Source organism: Triturus cristatus, chromosome 4_2 (assembly GCF_964204655.1).
Source record: "Triturus cristatus chromosome 4_2, aTriCri1.1, whole genome shotgun sequence".
NCBI classification, from domain to species: Eukaryota; Metazoa; Chordata; class Amphibia; order Caudata; family Salamandridae; genus Triturus; species Triturus cristatus.
The window spans coordinates 270,241,597-270,255,463 of record NC_140586.1 but is presented as its reverse complement, the minus strand read 5'-3'; the positions used below and the strand labels follow the sequence as shown (position 1 = coordinate 270,255,463).

General features: G+C 43.6%; 1 protein-coding gene across 1 annotated transcript in view; it reads right to left on the bottom strand.

Annotated features, from left to right (window-relative positions):
• ABCD3 (ATP binding cassette subfamily D member 3) overlaps positions 1-13,867 on the bottom strand; it is a 310,675-nt gene that overhangs the window by 67,278 nt on the left and 229,530 nt on the right. The window contains exons 18-19 of the mRNA XM_085601490.1: positions 13,642-13,707; positions 13,427-13,516 (exon numbers count right to left, since the gene is read on the bottom strand). Of these exons, the coding sequence (XP_085457616.1) occupies positions 13,427-13,516; positions 13,642-13,707 (156 nt within the window). The remainder of the gene's footprint in view (positions 1-13,426; positions 13,517-13,641; positions 13,708-13,867) is intronic.

Below are 13,867 nucleotides of genomic sequence, written 5' to 3'. Positions count from 1 at the left end.
GGGTGAATGTTTTGATCTGTTCTGCATTCAATCTATCAATTGTGTGTCGTGAGTTGCGGACAGTGGCTTTGCCTTTTGGGATTCCCAAGATTCAGTTTTTTAAGGGGGACTTTACCCCTCTCCGTCTGTTACTGGCTCAGTGTACATTGCACAGATATGGGTTTCTCAGCATACCACCTCAATTCCTGCATTTTGATTTCTAGCCTTCCCAGATATTAACCCGTTTACCACTTGCCATAACCTTTTGCTATTTGGCTGCTTGCTGTACCATAAGGGCTTATACCACAGTTCCTCTTGGTAACTTAATTTTGCTCTCAAGCAGTTTTTATGATATTGCCGTCTACAGTATAGTAATGTAGTTTTATCCACCGGCTTCCCTCCATTGCTGCTCTTCTCGTTTTTCACGATAAAAAAAAAAACTAATACAAAAAAGACAATCCTACAAACAGCATGGACAAAATAATTGACAAAAATGTTGTACTGAATGTGTAACAGAATGACATTAGATGAGGAATTGGTTTCCACTATGTGCTGTTTCTTTTGATTCCCACAAATTAGTCCAAACCATTGACAAATGTGATTGTCTCGTATGTTTTCTCTTTCAATTATTGTGTCCAAGTTGTTTGTAGGATTGTCTGATTTTTAACTGGTCATGAATTGTTTGATGTGATTATTGCAAACAATTTATTTGATACATTAATTGAATTTTTAATTAAATATTTTTGAAATCTTAAGATCGAATTGTTCATGCAACCTTCGACTCATTTAAGATTGGGAGTGTCCATGCTTTCTGATTGGGTGTCTGGATGTTCAATTAATAATTATGTAGTGGTTTCCAAAGGGAACTATTTTTGACTGGGGGTCTCTGGTGCTACTGAAGCCCAAACCTCAGGATCTGGAGACTTTCTACTTGTGTCTATTGTGACTTGTTGTGAGGGACTTGCGTCACTGATGTGTATAGGCCGTTGGCTTGCTGGGGCCTAGAGGAAGTGGCCAGCGCTGGAGGGTCCTTAATTGCTTGCGGGCTGGTCATGTCTGCTGGATCTTTTACATCATATTCTGGGACCTGCAGCCTTTCAAGTGGTCTTACTGCTTGTGACCTTACTTTCAGCAATATGTCGTTAAGGACCGTAGGTAGGACCAGAAGCCTGTCCCCTAGATTTTCATACGTACATGTGATGTGCTGAGTACAAGTGTAATTTTGGGCTCTCTGTATTAGCTCATTGAGAGCTTGCTGTTGTTTGTCGATACCCACAAAATGTTAAGGAGGTACCCAAAGTTCCCATTTGTCTGCTTGATGACAGATTGCAGATGACATTGCATCCATAGTAGATAGGAGTGCCCCCCCCCCCCCTCAATGCACCAGCTGAGACCTCAGAGTTTGCTGTTTCAGGAGCTGCTTCTCCTACTGTTTTTGTACTTGAAACAGTTATCACTCCTGGTTTCGCGTGGTCGCCGCTTGCTTAGGCCTCTTTATTGGACTAAAGAGGGGCTTGGCTTCAAATGTGAATCTGCATTATGCTGGGTTCATGTTTGATTGCGTGAGTTTGATCAAGGGTTGGCCCTGTGCTTCTGGAACTTTCGGGAGTCCCGTGGGATTGTCTGGGGCGGATCTTGGACTGGGACATACCCAGTTACTGAGGATGGAGAGATTTAAAGATAAGAATGCTGCCATTGAGCTGATTTTGTGAACTTCCACCCGTGTTGTGCCAGTCTTTACTGGTGCTGGACTTGGTAAATTTCAGCCTGCGTTGAACGCCTCTTGTATATTTCTTGACTGAGGATGCTTTTTCTCCGTGCTGTAGTTACCAGGGTTGCTGATGGTAGGTGAGGGCTAGTAGTAAAGTAGTTCTCTTTAATATTTTTCAGAGTTAAAACGTCCGTTATTTTGTAGCCCTTTTTAGGTCTCGCCTGAGCCAGCGCATGCGCTGCAAGACATTTAGAAAGCGGGTTTTCAAAGTGCTACCACAGGCATTTTGGTGGCCTCAAGCTTGCGTGCACGCAAGTATGCACGCGCGCAGCCGCCATCTGTCTTTCCTCCTGTTCCAGGTCATTAAGTGGATCGCGATGCACTTTCACGGCGCACGCGCATACAACTCCAAATGCCGGCGTGAAATTGGATTGGTTCGCTTTCCTCCGTCTCACCCTCTAAAATTCCAAGACGGAACAGATTTCTTTTAGCAACTCTTTCTCTGCTCCGATTTAAGCTCATTCAGCAACGCACTGCTTCTGTCTTTCTGAAGAGCTCAGGAGCCTTCAGCAGACATCAATTACCTCCTACCTGGAGTTAACCAGGCTTGGAACAAACAAAGGGGAACATTAGCATTTAATTAGGCAATGGCGTTAAAAAAAAAAAACCTGAAAACAAAAAGGCAGAAGAGCGGATGCAGCCAGTATTGGTCGGCAGCACAAAGGCTCATAGGCTGCATTTATTGTAGGCAGTCTGGTGTGCCTTGTAAATCCCGCCAAGTAATCCCATATGCTAATTTATCCCGTTTCTTTCCAGCTTGCTGTTCTACTTCATAAAACAATGACTTCTTAAAACCAATTAACTTGCAGCCCAAGGTGCGCGCGCCTGTCTTTTTCTGGTGAACAGATCATGCTTACTGTATGTGCCGGTGGTCTCAGAGCTCCGGTAAAACGTGTAAACCTCATTACAGCATATGAAGCTTACTGTAAATCGGGACGACGTACTCCGCATGTATTAAAAAATTGCGCGATCTCTGTGTGCGCTGAAAAACAGCTTGGGGAGTCTCTTGACGAGGCTCGCATCGTACCTCCGACAAGACAGCTTATCGCCTCAAAATTTCAAAGTGTGGGCTTCAAAAGCTTTACTTTGGCACGAGAACGTTTTATGGGAAAACACGAAAAAAGTGTAGCATTTCTGTGATTTGGGTCTGCTTTCATTTTCCTCAACGAACCCGTTATCCACCTCCAGGAGCCTGCCATAGCATCCGAAGAAATGCTGAATGTCCTTCTCCCGGGCCTGCTGTCTGAAGTCTACATTTAATTCAATTCTCTCGGAACATCCTCTGTCATGATAGCCTTAGCTCTTTCGAGGCTGGGATGTGAACTCGCTCTCTCCATCTCTCTAAAACTAAGATCTTTTTTTCTCCCCACTCTCTGGTTTTGTAACCCCTGTCCTTCATCCATTCTCGGTTTCACCGCATTCCTTCCTGTCTTCTGTCCAAAATCTTAGAGTGATAGCACATTCGGTTTTCTTTCTTCCTTTGCTTTTGTTTTCAGCGTCCTACTGTCTGCACAATCTGGCCTTTTCTCGCTTTCAATGCTTCAAAAATAGATACAGCTCTTATTTTCATCCGTTTGCAATGTTGCTCTTCTCTCTGGACTTCCTGCTTATTGTAATTTGGAACGAGGCAGTTCAGAAAATAAAATGTTGTACCAGCCGCACATCAGGAGAGATCATTTATTCCTGTTATTTTAGCTTCATAACATTTCATCCTTTACTGTCACTCTCCGTTACCTCCCTCAGCTCTAACCCCACCGCTGCCCATCCCTGTCTCTGCTGGCCTCACCCCATGCTTCCGGTGCCCTCTGCCTGTCCCGCTCTATGCCAAAGCACCCTGCTCCCTGTCTCTACTCTCTGCCCCCCACACCTCCCCCGCTCTCATCTCGTTTCCAATACCTTATGCCTGCTTAGCTCTGCCACAGCACCCTGCCTCTACTCTCTGCACCCCCGCTCTCACTTTTTAGTTATGTTTTATATTATTGTATGTGAAAGTTTTAACACTTATTAAAACTTTCACATACAATAATATAAAACATAACTAAAAACTTATAAAATCCCGAAAGCGAGACCTATTGGCTATGCCAGTGCTTGTTTTGGATGCAGTTGTGATTTTGCCTAATTACAGAGTCCTCACTGGGAAGTCTTGTCATTGTTCTCTGACTTTTTTTCTTCTCCAGCCTGAGAACCACCTCGTTTCTCCGGACCTAATTGATATTCCCTGTTGGTGACTGTTTCACGATTCCTGCTTAGGCACCTTGCAAGGTTACCCCCAGAGTGCTAGGTCTCCTGGCAAGGCTGGCGAACTTCTGTACTTGAAGGCCTTGCCTTGCTGCTGGCGTGGACTGGACAGCAAGGAGGGACTGATTATGTTATTTTGAACCAGAGACACTTGCCTCCTTCGAGCCGCCTGTGGGCCATGGGTAGCCCAGCACGGTGCAACTTATTCATGGAGGCAATAGCACCCCAGTAAAATCCTTCCGGCCTGTGGCCCCAGACTGCCCTTTTCTCTCTATAATGGAGAAATGACTAGGGCTTATTTGCTGATTTATTGTAATATTTGGTGGCAATTGAATAGTTTAAAGAAGAAATTAGTGAATTTACAAGCAAGATCAGACGTGGGTTGAGGCTGCGATTTGGTTAATGCTTTATTTCAAAAGATTGTTTGACCTGCTGGGCTCCCAGGGCCAGGTGATTTGCAGGACCTCTTAAGGTTTTAAACTCTTGCCAATTTTATAAGTCCTTTCAATCCATTTGCTGCCCCAGCCACTTACTTGTTTGCTATCGAATTCAGTCTTGATTGATTTCAGGACTACAGTGTTTCCAATAAGTGCCGGAGCGAGGCAGTCTTGTACCCACCCATACAGAACTTTGTGTGGGCACAGGCTGCACCAGCCTAACGCTGGCCACTTCCATGCTGCGCAGAGCGTCTGTAGCCTATTGCTGCCGCCACACCATTTATGCCACTTGCAGAGGACTGCAGACCACAGTGGCAGCCTCCAATGCCAATGTGGGACAGTGTGGAGGGCTGAATGAGGCGGGGCCTGGGCTCAATTTGACTCCCAACTCCCCAGCACTCTGTGCCCCAAAGGCGCCGGAACGCTGAGCTGTTCTCACTCACACCCTACTCCCCCTGCACATTTCTGCCCCGCGTCCGTCGCAACGTCCACATTCCTTGCGACCACCTCCTTCTCCTTCCTCCCAAAAACACATCAGCAGCCTTCCATCAAGGCTTCAGATATGCCCACTGCAACAAATAGACATAGTTCTCCAAGATCTTGACTCCTAAAGTGAGAAGCGAGGTGTGCCAAAAATTGGCAAGAAAAGACTGATCTGCAATTCTCTAGTTCAGAAGTGAGACAATTAATGCCAGTTTCCACTCGGATGGTATCCAAGAGAATTATTGTAAACTTCAACAGAGGTTGTGCAAGAACGGACCTCGACTACTTCTAAATATTTTGAGGAATGTGGTGCAGGGGAGAACCTGACTTGATCGTAGCTGTAATAGAAGTAAATTGTTCCATGGACAACATTGTAAAGATAATCTTCAGAAACAAATTGTTTGTAGGAGAAAACATTGCTAAAAGGAGAGTAATTATCCAGAGAAGCCCTTACACAGATTTTAAAGACTGGGACCAAAAGTATTCCTTCCCAGTCTTTAGGCTTCATGCCACGTCTATTCACTACAGTAGTCTGCTCATTACTGGTGCCATCACTCTGAAAATCTCTGCAGCGCAATGCGCACCCCACTGACACCTGCGGCCACAAAGATTCATAGATTTAATGGTTTCTTCTGTTTCAGACACTGCCAGCACACTAGAGTACCTGGTCATAAACCTACATCAGTCCAGATCTTGTTAGCTTCTTTGGAAAGATTATGAATCTGCATTTTTAAAGTACAAGAATTGATGAATTGGGCTTATCCTACAAAATCAGGTTTGGTCCAAGTTTAGTTTCTGTTTTCACTTGCCAATTCGGTCTTAAGGCAGTCTAATAGTTTTTCTTAGAAATGTACAGTATGATGATCTTAAAGCGTGAAGTTCAATTTTTCTTTCAAACTCAGAATGCCGCCAACCTCTACGAGAGAATTGTGCTTACTAAGATGCGGTTGATATCAAAGATCATCTCTTATGCTTGGCTTCGGTGGTTTTAAATCAACTGTACTTTTAGCCAAAAAGAATGTGTGGATTATGGTCACTTTCTAAATAGGGATCAATGTCAGAGGTTTTAACAGAGAAGAATTTATCAACCAGCACGAAGGTATAGGCTAAGGTAACTTCACCTCCAGTTTATGGTCTAGTTGACCTCATCATAGAATCCCCATCAAACAAAATGTTTAAACAATCTCAAAGCATCGTGACAGGCAATTAAAAATCATTATAACTTGGAAATCAAATCAAGATATCGGCACAGAACAACAAGTTACTTACCTTTATAAAGGCTCTGGTGAATACGCAATCGGACCGCAGATTCCTCACCTGGTGAATACCCCAAGGTCCTATACTGGATCCGGAGATTATTTCTCTCAGCAATTCCCTTGCGCACAGGCATATGGCATTGTGCGGCTCAGCATCAGGTCCACCCCACCCGGATGTGATGTTGGGACCATAATGTAACCACCACCTCCATGATTCAACATCAGTTTATTTTGCCTATTTGTCTGCATCATCAGATACAGCAGAGCCCTAGTAATCAGATTATGCAAATGAGCAGTTCTCCAATGGGGAACTTTAGTGTGGACCAAAGAATCAAAACAACAGAATGGAGAAAGCGCTGGTGAGGAATCTGCAGTCAGAGTATCCACCGGAGAAGGAATTACCTTAGATAAGTAACTTGTTTTCCTGATGCACACTTCTAACCGCAGATTCTGCACCTTGAGAAAAAATACCAAAACAGTACTTCCGCAGGAGTGTGAGAAATTGCTCAAACCAAGAAATCCTGCAAAACTGAACAAGCAAATCACCCTTCTTTTATTTTTTTGCGAGTTTCATATAGCTCGAACTTGAACCGAATCGGGTATCAGAGCGTTTACCTAGCAACAGTTACGTTACATGAGGAGACACAATCTTTTTTGGTTAGGCACGGGGAGATTACGTGATTTGCGCAGAATCACAGGATGTTCAGCATCATTGCCGAGACTCAAACCCAGTTCCCCAGATTCGAAGTCGATCGCCCAAGCCATTAGGCCAACTACTCTCCCTTCTTGCCAGACCGGTCTTGGTGCTTCGTGAATGTGTGAACTGACGACCATGTCACAGCCTGGTATTGGTCTAAATCAGGTATTCTTGTGCTATCGGCTTTAGCTTACATTGAATGAGCCACAGGCCTTCCAGAGGTTGCTTTATACTCCGACCTTAGCAGATCTTTATACAAAGAAAATTACATCTGGAAATTGTCAGCTTCTGCACTACTCTTTTTTGCCCCACAAAGAGCGGATTGTCCGCCTGGTGAACTTTTGTGCGATCGATGTAGAAACTCGAGGCTCTTTTTGGTATAGGTGACGGTGTCTTTCTTCCTCCGGGACAGATGAGGAGCAAAGACAGAAGTTACAACTTCTGGGAGGAACTTGGCATCAATTAATCTGGGAAGGTGGTGGTGTACGGCTGCCAGACAGAAAGTGCTTGCAGCTCGTTGACAACGAGCTGACGTGATGGCAATAAGGAACTCACTTTGCAAGGTGAGCAATCTCTTGGGGCATCTGTGCATAGGCTTGATTGGAATGCACAGCAAGAATGTTTGAATCAGATTGAGGTCTCACTTGGGCATCACAAAGGGTTTTGACAGAAACATATGGATCGGCCCTTTCAAAAACAGCATCACAACAGGTGACAAAGATAGCTGATCAGGCAAACTAAGAAAGGTTGATAAGACTCACAAATAACCATTAACTGTTGCCACGGCAAGGCCTTACTGGGTTAGAGACATGTAGGACATCAAATAACTGGGCCTGTAATGTTTGGATGTTCTGAGAACACCACAAAACAACAAACGTCTTCTAGCATCCTGCATAGATAGTCTTAGTAGAGGGACATTTGGCAGCCAAAAATATTATTCTTGGGGAGAGGGAGATCGAAGGCCGTCAACTGTAGCCACACAATCTCCAAGCACAGAGGTGTAGCTTGTACAGGCTCAGGTGCAAGAGGCAGTCTAATTGGAGGACAGATGCTCATGGCCAGATGGTTGGGGTACCACACTCTATTGGCCCAATCCAGAGGCACTAGAATGACTTGGGCCCGGTCATTTCTGATAGCCATTAGAACTTTGGGCAGTGGAGGTAGAGGAGAACGCGTAAATGAGCCTGGAGCTGCAGTCTAACAGAAAGGTATCTCCAAGTGAGGACTGCCTTGGGAACTCCAACAGGCAAAACCACGGATATATTCTCGGAGGTGGTGAAAAGATTTAGTCAAAAGCTCTCCACACTGTTGAAAGACACCCTGCCCTACCTCTGAGTTCAAGTGAAATTCATGAGCCACTAGCCAATGCCAGCTGAGTTTTTCCACCATGGTGTTTAAAGATCTTGCCAGGTGCTGTACAACTGGGGAGATGCCCTGACAACTCAGACAGTTGCAGAGGTGTAAAACATCCTGGCACAGGATCCAAGAACGCTCTGCCCTGCTTGTTGAAAAACCAAATGATGGCGGTGTTGTCCATGAGCACCTGGACTGTTCTCCCTTGATGGGTGGGAGGAAGGCTTCTAGTGCCAAGCAGATCACTGATTATGTGGAGGTAGATTTTCTCCAGAGACCAGAGTGACCACATGACCCCCCCAACCCAGCAAAGGTGTACAAGTCGCAACCTTTAGCTCTGGATAGGGTAGGGAGAGGGGTCTGCAGTCAGTTCAATTTCTGTCCAGCAACCATCATTGGAGATCTTTTGCAGTCTCCTGCAACATCTGGATAGAATTTGAGGTTCCCTTGGTGCTGTTCCCACTGAGACTTCAGATCCCACTGCAGAGCCTGCATGTGCCATGGTCCACTAGCAGGACGCAGAAGGCCTGGTAGCCTCAGAGCTGCTCCCACCAAGACCCTTGTCAAGTGCTGAAACATTGGGATCATAGCCCAAATGTCCCAGACTTGTTGAGGCAGAGGGAAGGCTAAAAAAAGCACAGTTTTCAAAATGGTGCCAATGAAAGGGAGCCTCTGTAAAGGAGTTGGTGTTCCTTTGGCACATTAATGGAGAATCCCAGCAATATTATGAGATTGGCCAGCCTCTGGAGGTGGTCAATCCTTCAGTAGCCAGTTGTTCAGGTATGGTAAGACTGGTCTTGCCAACTTCCGAAGATGGGCAGTGACCACCGCCATCACTTGGTAAAACACCCAAGGGGCGTTGGTTAGGTCCAATGGGAGCACAGAGAACTGAAAGTGCCCATGGCCTACATGGGGAAGCAGGTGGCCTACATGGGACAGCAGTTAGCATCTCTGGGAATGCAGGACGGGGATGAGGAAGTAGGTGTGCTGCATGTGCAATGCCACCATCCAGTCTCATGGATTCAGAGCAGACAGAACTTGGGCCAGAGTGAGCATCCTGAACTTGCTCTTCTTGAGGAAGGAGTTCAGAAGTGGAGATCTAAAATAGGACGAAATTCTCTGTCCTTCCTAATCCAGACTGCCTATGCCAGTATTCTCTAGATAGCTTCCTTCTCCAAGAGAGCTTGAATTTCTGGTCAGAGAAAGAAAAAGTGGTCTTCCAGAAGCCACTGTGGTGTAGGTGCTTGTTTGATGGGGTGTAAAGGAAGGGTATGGTGTAGCCATGTCGGGCAATTTGTGCTGGACAATTGTCTGAGGCCTCCTTGGATCCCTGGGGCCTAAAAGTGCTTCAGAGATGTGCGGTCGGGTACTGAAGATTTCTAGCATGGCCTCCTTGAAGGCCATTATCAGCTGCAGTGTTGCCTGTGGACCTGGGAATTCAGGCTGAATAAGGACTAGGCCCTGGATCAGTTCTGAGGTGTGAGGGGGAGGGGGGGAGGGGTGGGCTCGAGACAGACTTCAAGGTACCCTGAAAACCATATGCATTCTCCTAGTGAGAGTGGTGGGAAGAAGGGGGGGATCCATGTTTAGACTTTGTGCTTCTTTTTCTCTGGCTTACTTGAGGAGCTGGATGTGACAAAGAATCTCTCTCGGGAACAAGAACGTTTTCACATTCTCGACTTCAGCCAGGCCTTCCAATGGTGCTCTGCAACGTAAAATGTGGCCTCTCAGTCTCAAATTGCCTTCAGATTCTTCCATGTGCAGTCCCTGTTTGAGTCAAGAGTAGAGGCCAGACACCAGAGACAGACCTTCTGAAGTGTCCATCACTCATGTCTGTTTTTGGCAATCCTTGAACGATTGAAAATCAGTCATCTCTCAGAGGAGACATGTTGACTGAACCTTGGAAATGTTTTGGAAATGTTCAACCAATTAAATCTGTCAGGTGACACAAATCGAAGGAGGGCACTTCAAAGACGCATCAGAAGGCATGGAAGGAACTGATGTCGATGCACGAAGGGGGCAGTTGTATTGTGGCCACAACATCACTTCTGGGGTGTGATGCCTCCAACTCAGATCCTCACACTGCCACCTGCTGGCACACTAAGAAATTGCTGAGAAAAAAATCTCAGAATCTAGTCTGGCACATGGAGGGATTCACGAGGGGAGACGTATACATCAGAATATAATGAGTTGATAGTCATCATATTATTAGCAACAACTGGACAACTCAACATTCTAGCACTGAAATACCCACTCAACCATTAGATTGTTCAGCGTTTCAATCCTATACAAGCTCCTTACATATTAACATTTTTCACAAATGGATGCTATGCAGTGCTGGAGAAAAGTAGATGTTAATTCAAAATAATCCATAATGTCCATAAGGGGCAAAAATATTATTGATTTCTAATACTAAACTATCGTCATATTCTGTCATCACCATAGTGCCAGAGTTAAAAATCTCTAAGGATGGCCTTATTTATATAGATTTTAGCACCTTTTATGTAAACACATGCTGTAGCTTTGCTATAGATGGCTTTCTTTTTGTTTGATAGCTTTAGTCAACTTATGTCAGAAGAGTGGGTGTCGCATGGCTAGGTTAGGCTAGAGAAGAAACACTGCCATTTTACATGTACACATTTCCTAAGTTGCATTCTTTCTGACAAAATGACTTGACACATTTGCTTGTGTGACAGTGCATGATTAATTTCTCTGAAACCACATTGCTTGCAATTTCACTTTGTAAGTACACGATCATGAGAACCTTGAACATTTAGTACAAGGCCTGAACACACATTGTGCAAATGTGGTTTGTTATTCGTTCATGAGGTGACACGGCCCTCACAAAGACAATAAACAAGGTCAGCTCGGCTGGAGCACTGACACAGAAGCATGGATACTGTTATTATAAATACAGATGTATTTCCGCACTCAAATTATAGGAGCACTCTGCTGTTATTGTGAGGTTGTCGCTGTGTCGGAATCTCAGTCCAGCTGATTCCGGTTTAACCTCTGCGAGGAGGGATATCCAACTTGTGAGCAAGACAGGGACCTACATACCTTGCCTTCAGGTAATGGGGAGTTAAATCATCCAGTAGGGCATTTTTGGCAGAACACCCGCCCTAGGCAACCTGGTTAGGGAACGCATAGTAGGAGTACACTGTACCCAGTACTTATATTCCAGCATATATACACTTTCTTAGCATGATGGTGAAATTATTTATTCTCTCCACTGTCCTTATATTGCTTATCACTTTTATTTGCTTCTGTTTATTAATCATTGTAGTGCATATATTTTATACAAGAATCACAATGGTTCAATAAATATTGAAAACGCCCCTCTGTGTATTTCTTGTGCAGCTTTCTGAATGAGCACAAGTGACTGAGCGAAAAGGTTCTAGATATGATAACACGATTCCTTGTGAGTCAAGGTTGTGTTCAGAGTTTGCCCAAACCATTTTTTACCTTACTAGGTTTAGGGGTACTTATGGTGGCACTGTGAGCTAGCTGGTATATATGCCAATATATCCTGATGGGGTGCATAGAATCAGTCTGCCACAATCCCAATGTTTAGGTTGTCCAACAAACAAACAGTTCCTACTGAGAAGAGGAAACCATACAGCACTACTGTTAATAACTCACCATATGATTGAAACAGTGCTCCTTTTTTTGGCATTCTTTAAAATGCATTATTTACAGGCATTTTTAACGGGGTGTTAAGCCAATTTTCTTATAGCTACAATTACAATTTTGAACTTCTTTTAGATAATTCAAAGTGTCAACGCTGTTGAGTTATGTACAACTTCCGCCATATCCCAAGGAAACAAATTATAATGATAATACAGAACAAGAAGGGCTTGTAGAGATTGGCTCCACTGTAGAGCTGATCTCAGCCACGAGCAGTCTTGGACTTCAACCTCACATACTAGGGAGGCAGTGATGGCATTAGATATACCTAAAGCTCGGATTGATTCTTTTACTGTAGTTTAACCCTAATATTACAATTGGTGCTTTCACCTAGAATTATTTATGAACATAGGAATACGGTGCTGTTCTTACCTTTTTAATTTAAATTACATTATTAAATTGTAGAAGTGTATTGTTGGCATTACTAAGTGTTTGTGGTTTGTATTATATATGGAATAAAGTATCCTCTGCCATAAATTATAGCAAGACATCAAGGACTTCTGGAAACACACAATGGTGCGAGCTAAGATTATTTCTAATAATACATGATAATGCCTTTCCTTTTCCCATAAACCACTGAAATCCTTGGTGTTCAGCTTTCTCATAGAAAAAAGAGACAGTTTGGCTGTAGACGTGAAGAATAAAAGTGTAAGCTGTAGTGTGAAATTAAACAGACTAAACAGCAACGAGTATGTTCTTACAAAAATACATTACAATCGGTTTCATGCAAGTCGGATTAAAAACATTCTGTAGTTAAAGACAAGCAGATGAATTATATCTTTCCTGTAATAACCTAGAGTTTGCAAAAATAAAGCTGTTGATTTAAATATCTCATTTCTGCTAAGCACTATTCACTTAAGAAAAATACACTAGAAGAATTAAAAGCCAGTTCTTATTTTCACTGTAGCTTTAATTATACTCTGCAACATACCTTTCACCTTGGATACTAGCTATGGTTGTGGGTTTTCAAAAGAAGGAAAGGTCAGTTCCTGTTAACGGTTTATGCAGCAGCTATAATTATGCTCGCAGCCTACCTTTCGCCATGGTTGCTGGCAGAAGGCATTGTTATGTCAGAGCTGGACTTTAATGCCTTATTACAGTGGGGTAGCTACATCAATTCTATATTACAGGTGGCTAGAGACATCACAAGTCAACTATAATGAATAAATTAGAGACATGCTTTCTTATAGGGATTGCAGTCTCCCTGTATTCAAAATCAATTAAAAATTACAATGAATGTGAATAACGCTCATGAATGATTAATTTTGGCCTTCATGTTGCAAAGGTAGATTCCATCAGGAGAGATGCTTAGTAAAATGTGTGTACCTAAATGCTGTTGGGTTGAAGGGAGGAAAGGAAAAGGAGTCAGAAGTGCATAAAGAAGCAGGTAAGCATGCACAAGAGAACAGCACCAGAAGTGCAGTGGGACATGTGGGGTGGGAGGAAGTATGGCAGAGTAGAAAGGAAGAAATGGCTGGGCTTTCCAAGTTTTCAGGTAGGCTCTAACATGAAACCACATTCTTACCAGATCAGATATTCCCTTCTTCCGCTGATCATCAACTGTATCTGGATAGATCACTTGGTCTCGAAGTGTACCCAGAGTCATGTACGGTCTCTGTTGGAAAACCGTAACCGAGTAATTTGCACACTTATCCTTTTGCAATTTATTTATATGTAATTCTGTTATCATATCGATGGTGACAAAAATATAAAATAAAAGAACTTGACACTAAACAGTACCTGAGGAACATAAAATAGTTTCCCTCTTTCTGGTTTGGTTAGACGTCCACCAAATAGAGGCCATAGCTGTGGATACAAAGGAGATTAATAAAACACAAGCTTTAGGTTTATGTTTTTTTTTCAACTTGATTTTTAGGAGTAGTGTTCAACAGTTAGTAGAGTGAGATAAAAAAAAACGGAAGAACTTAAATTCTTCCACATCATGAAGCTTTTACAGCCTTGCTAT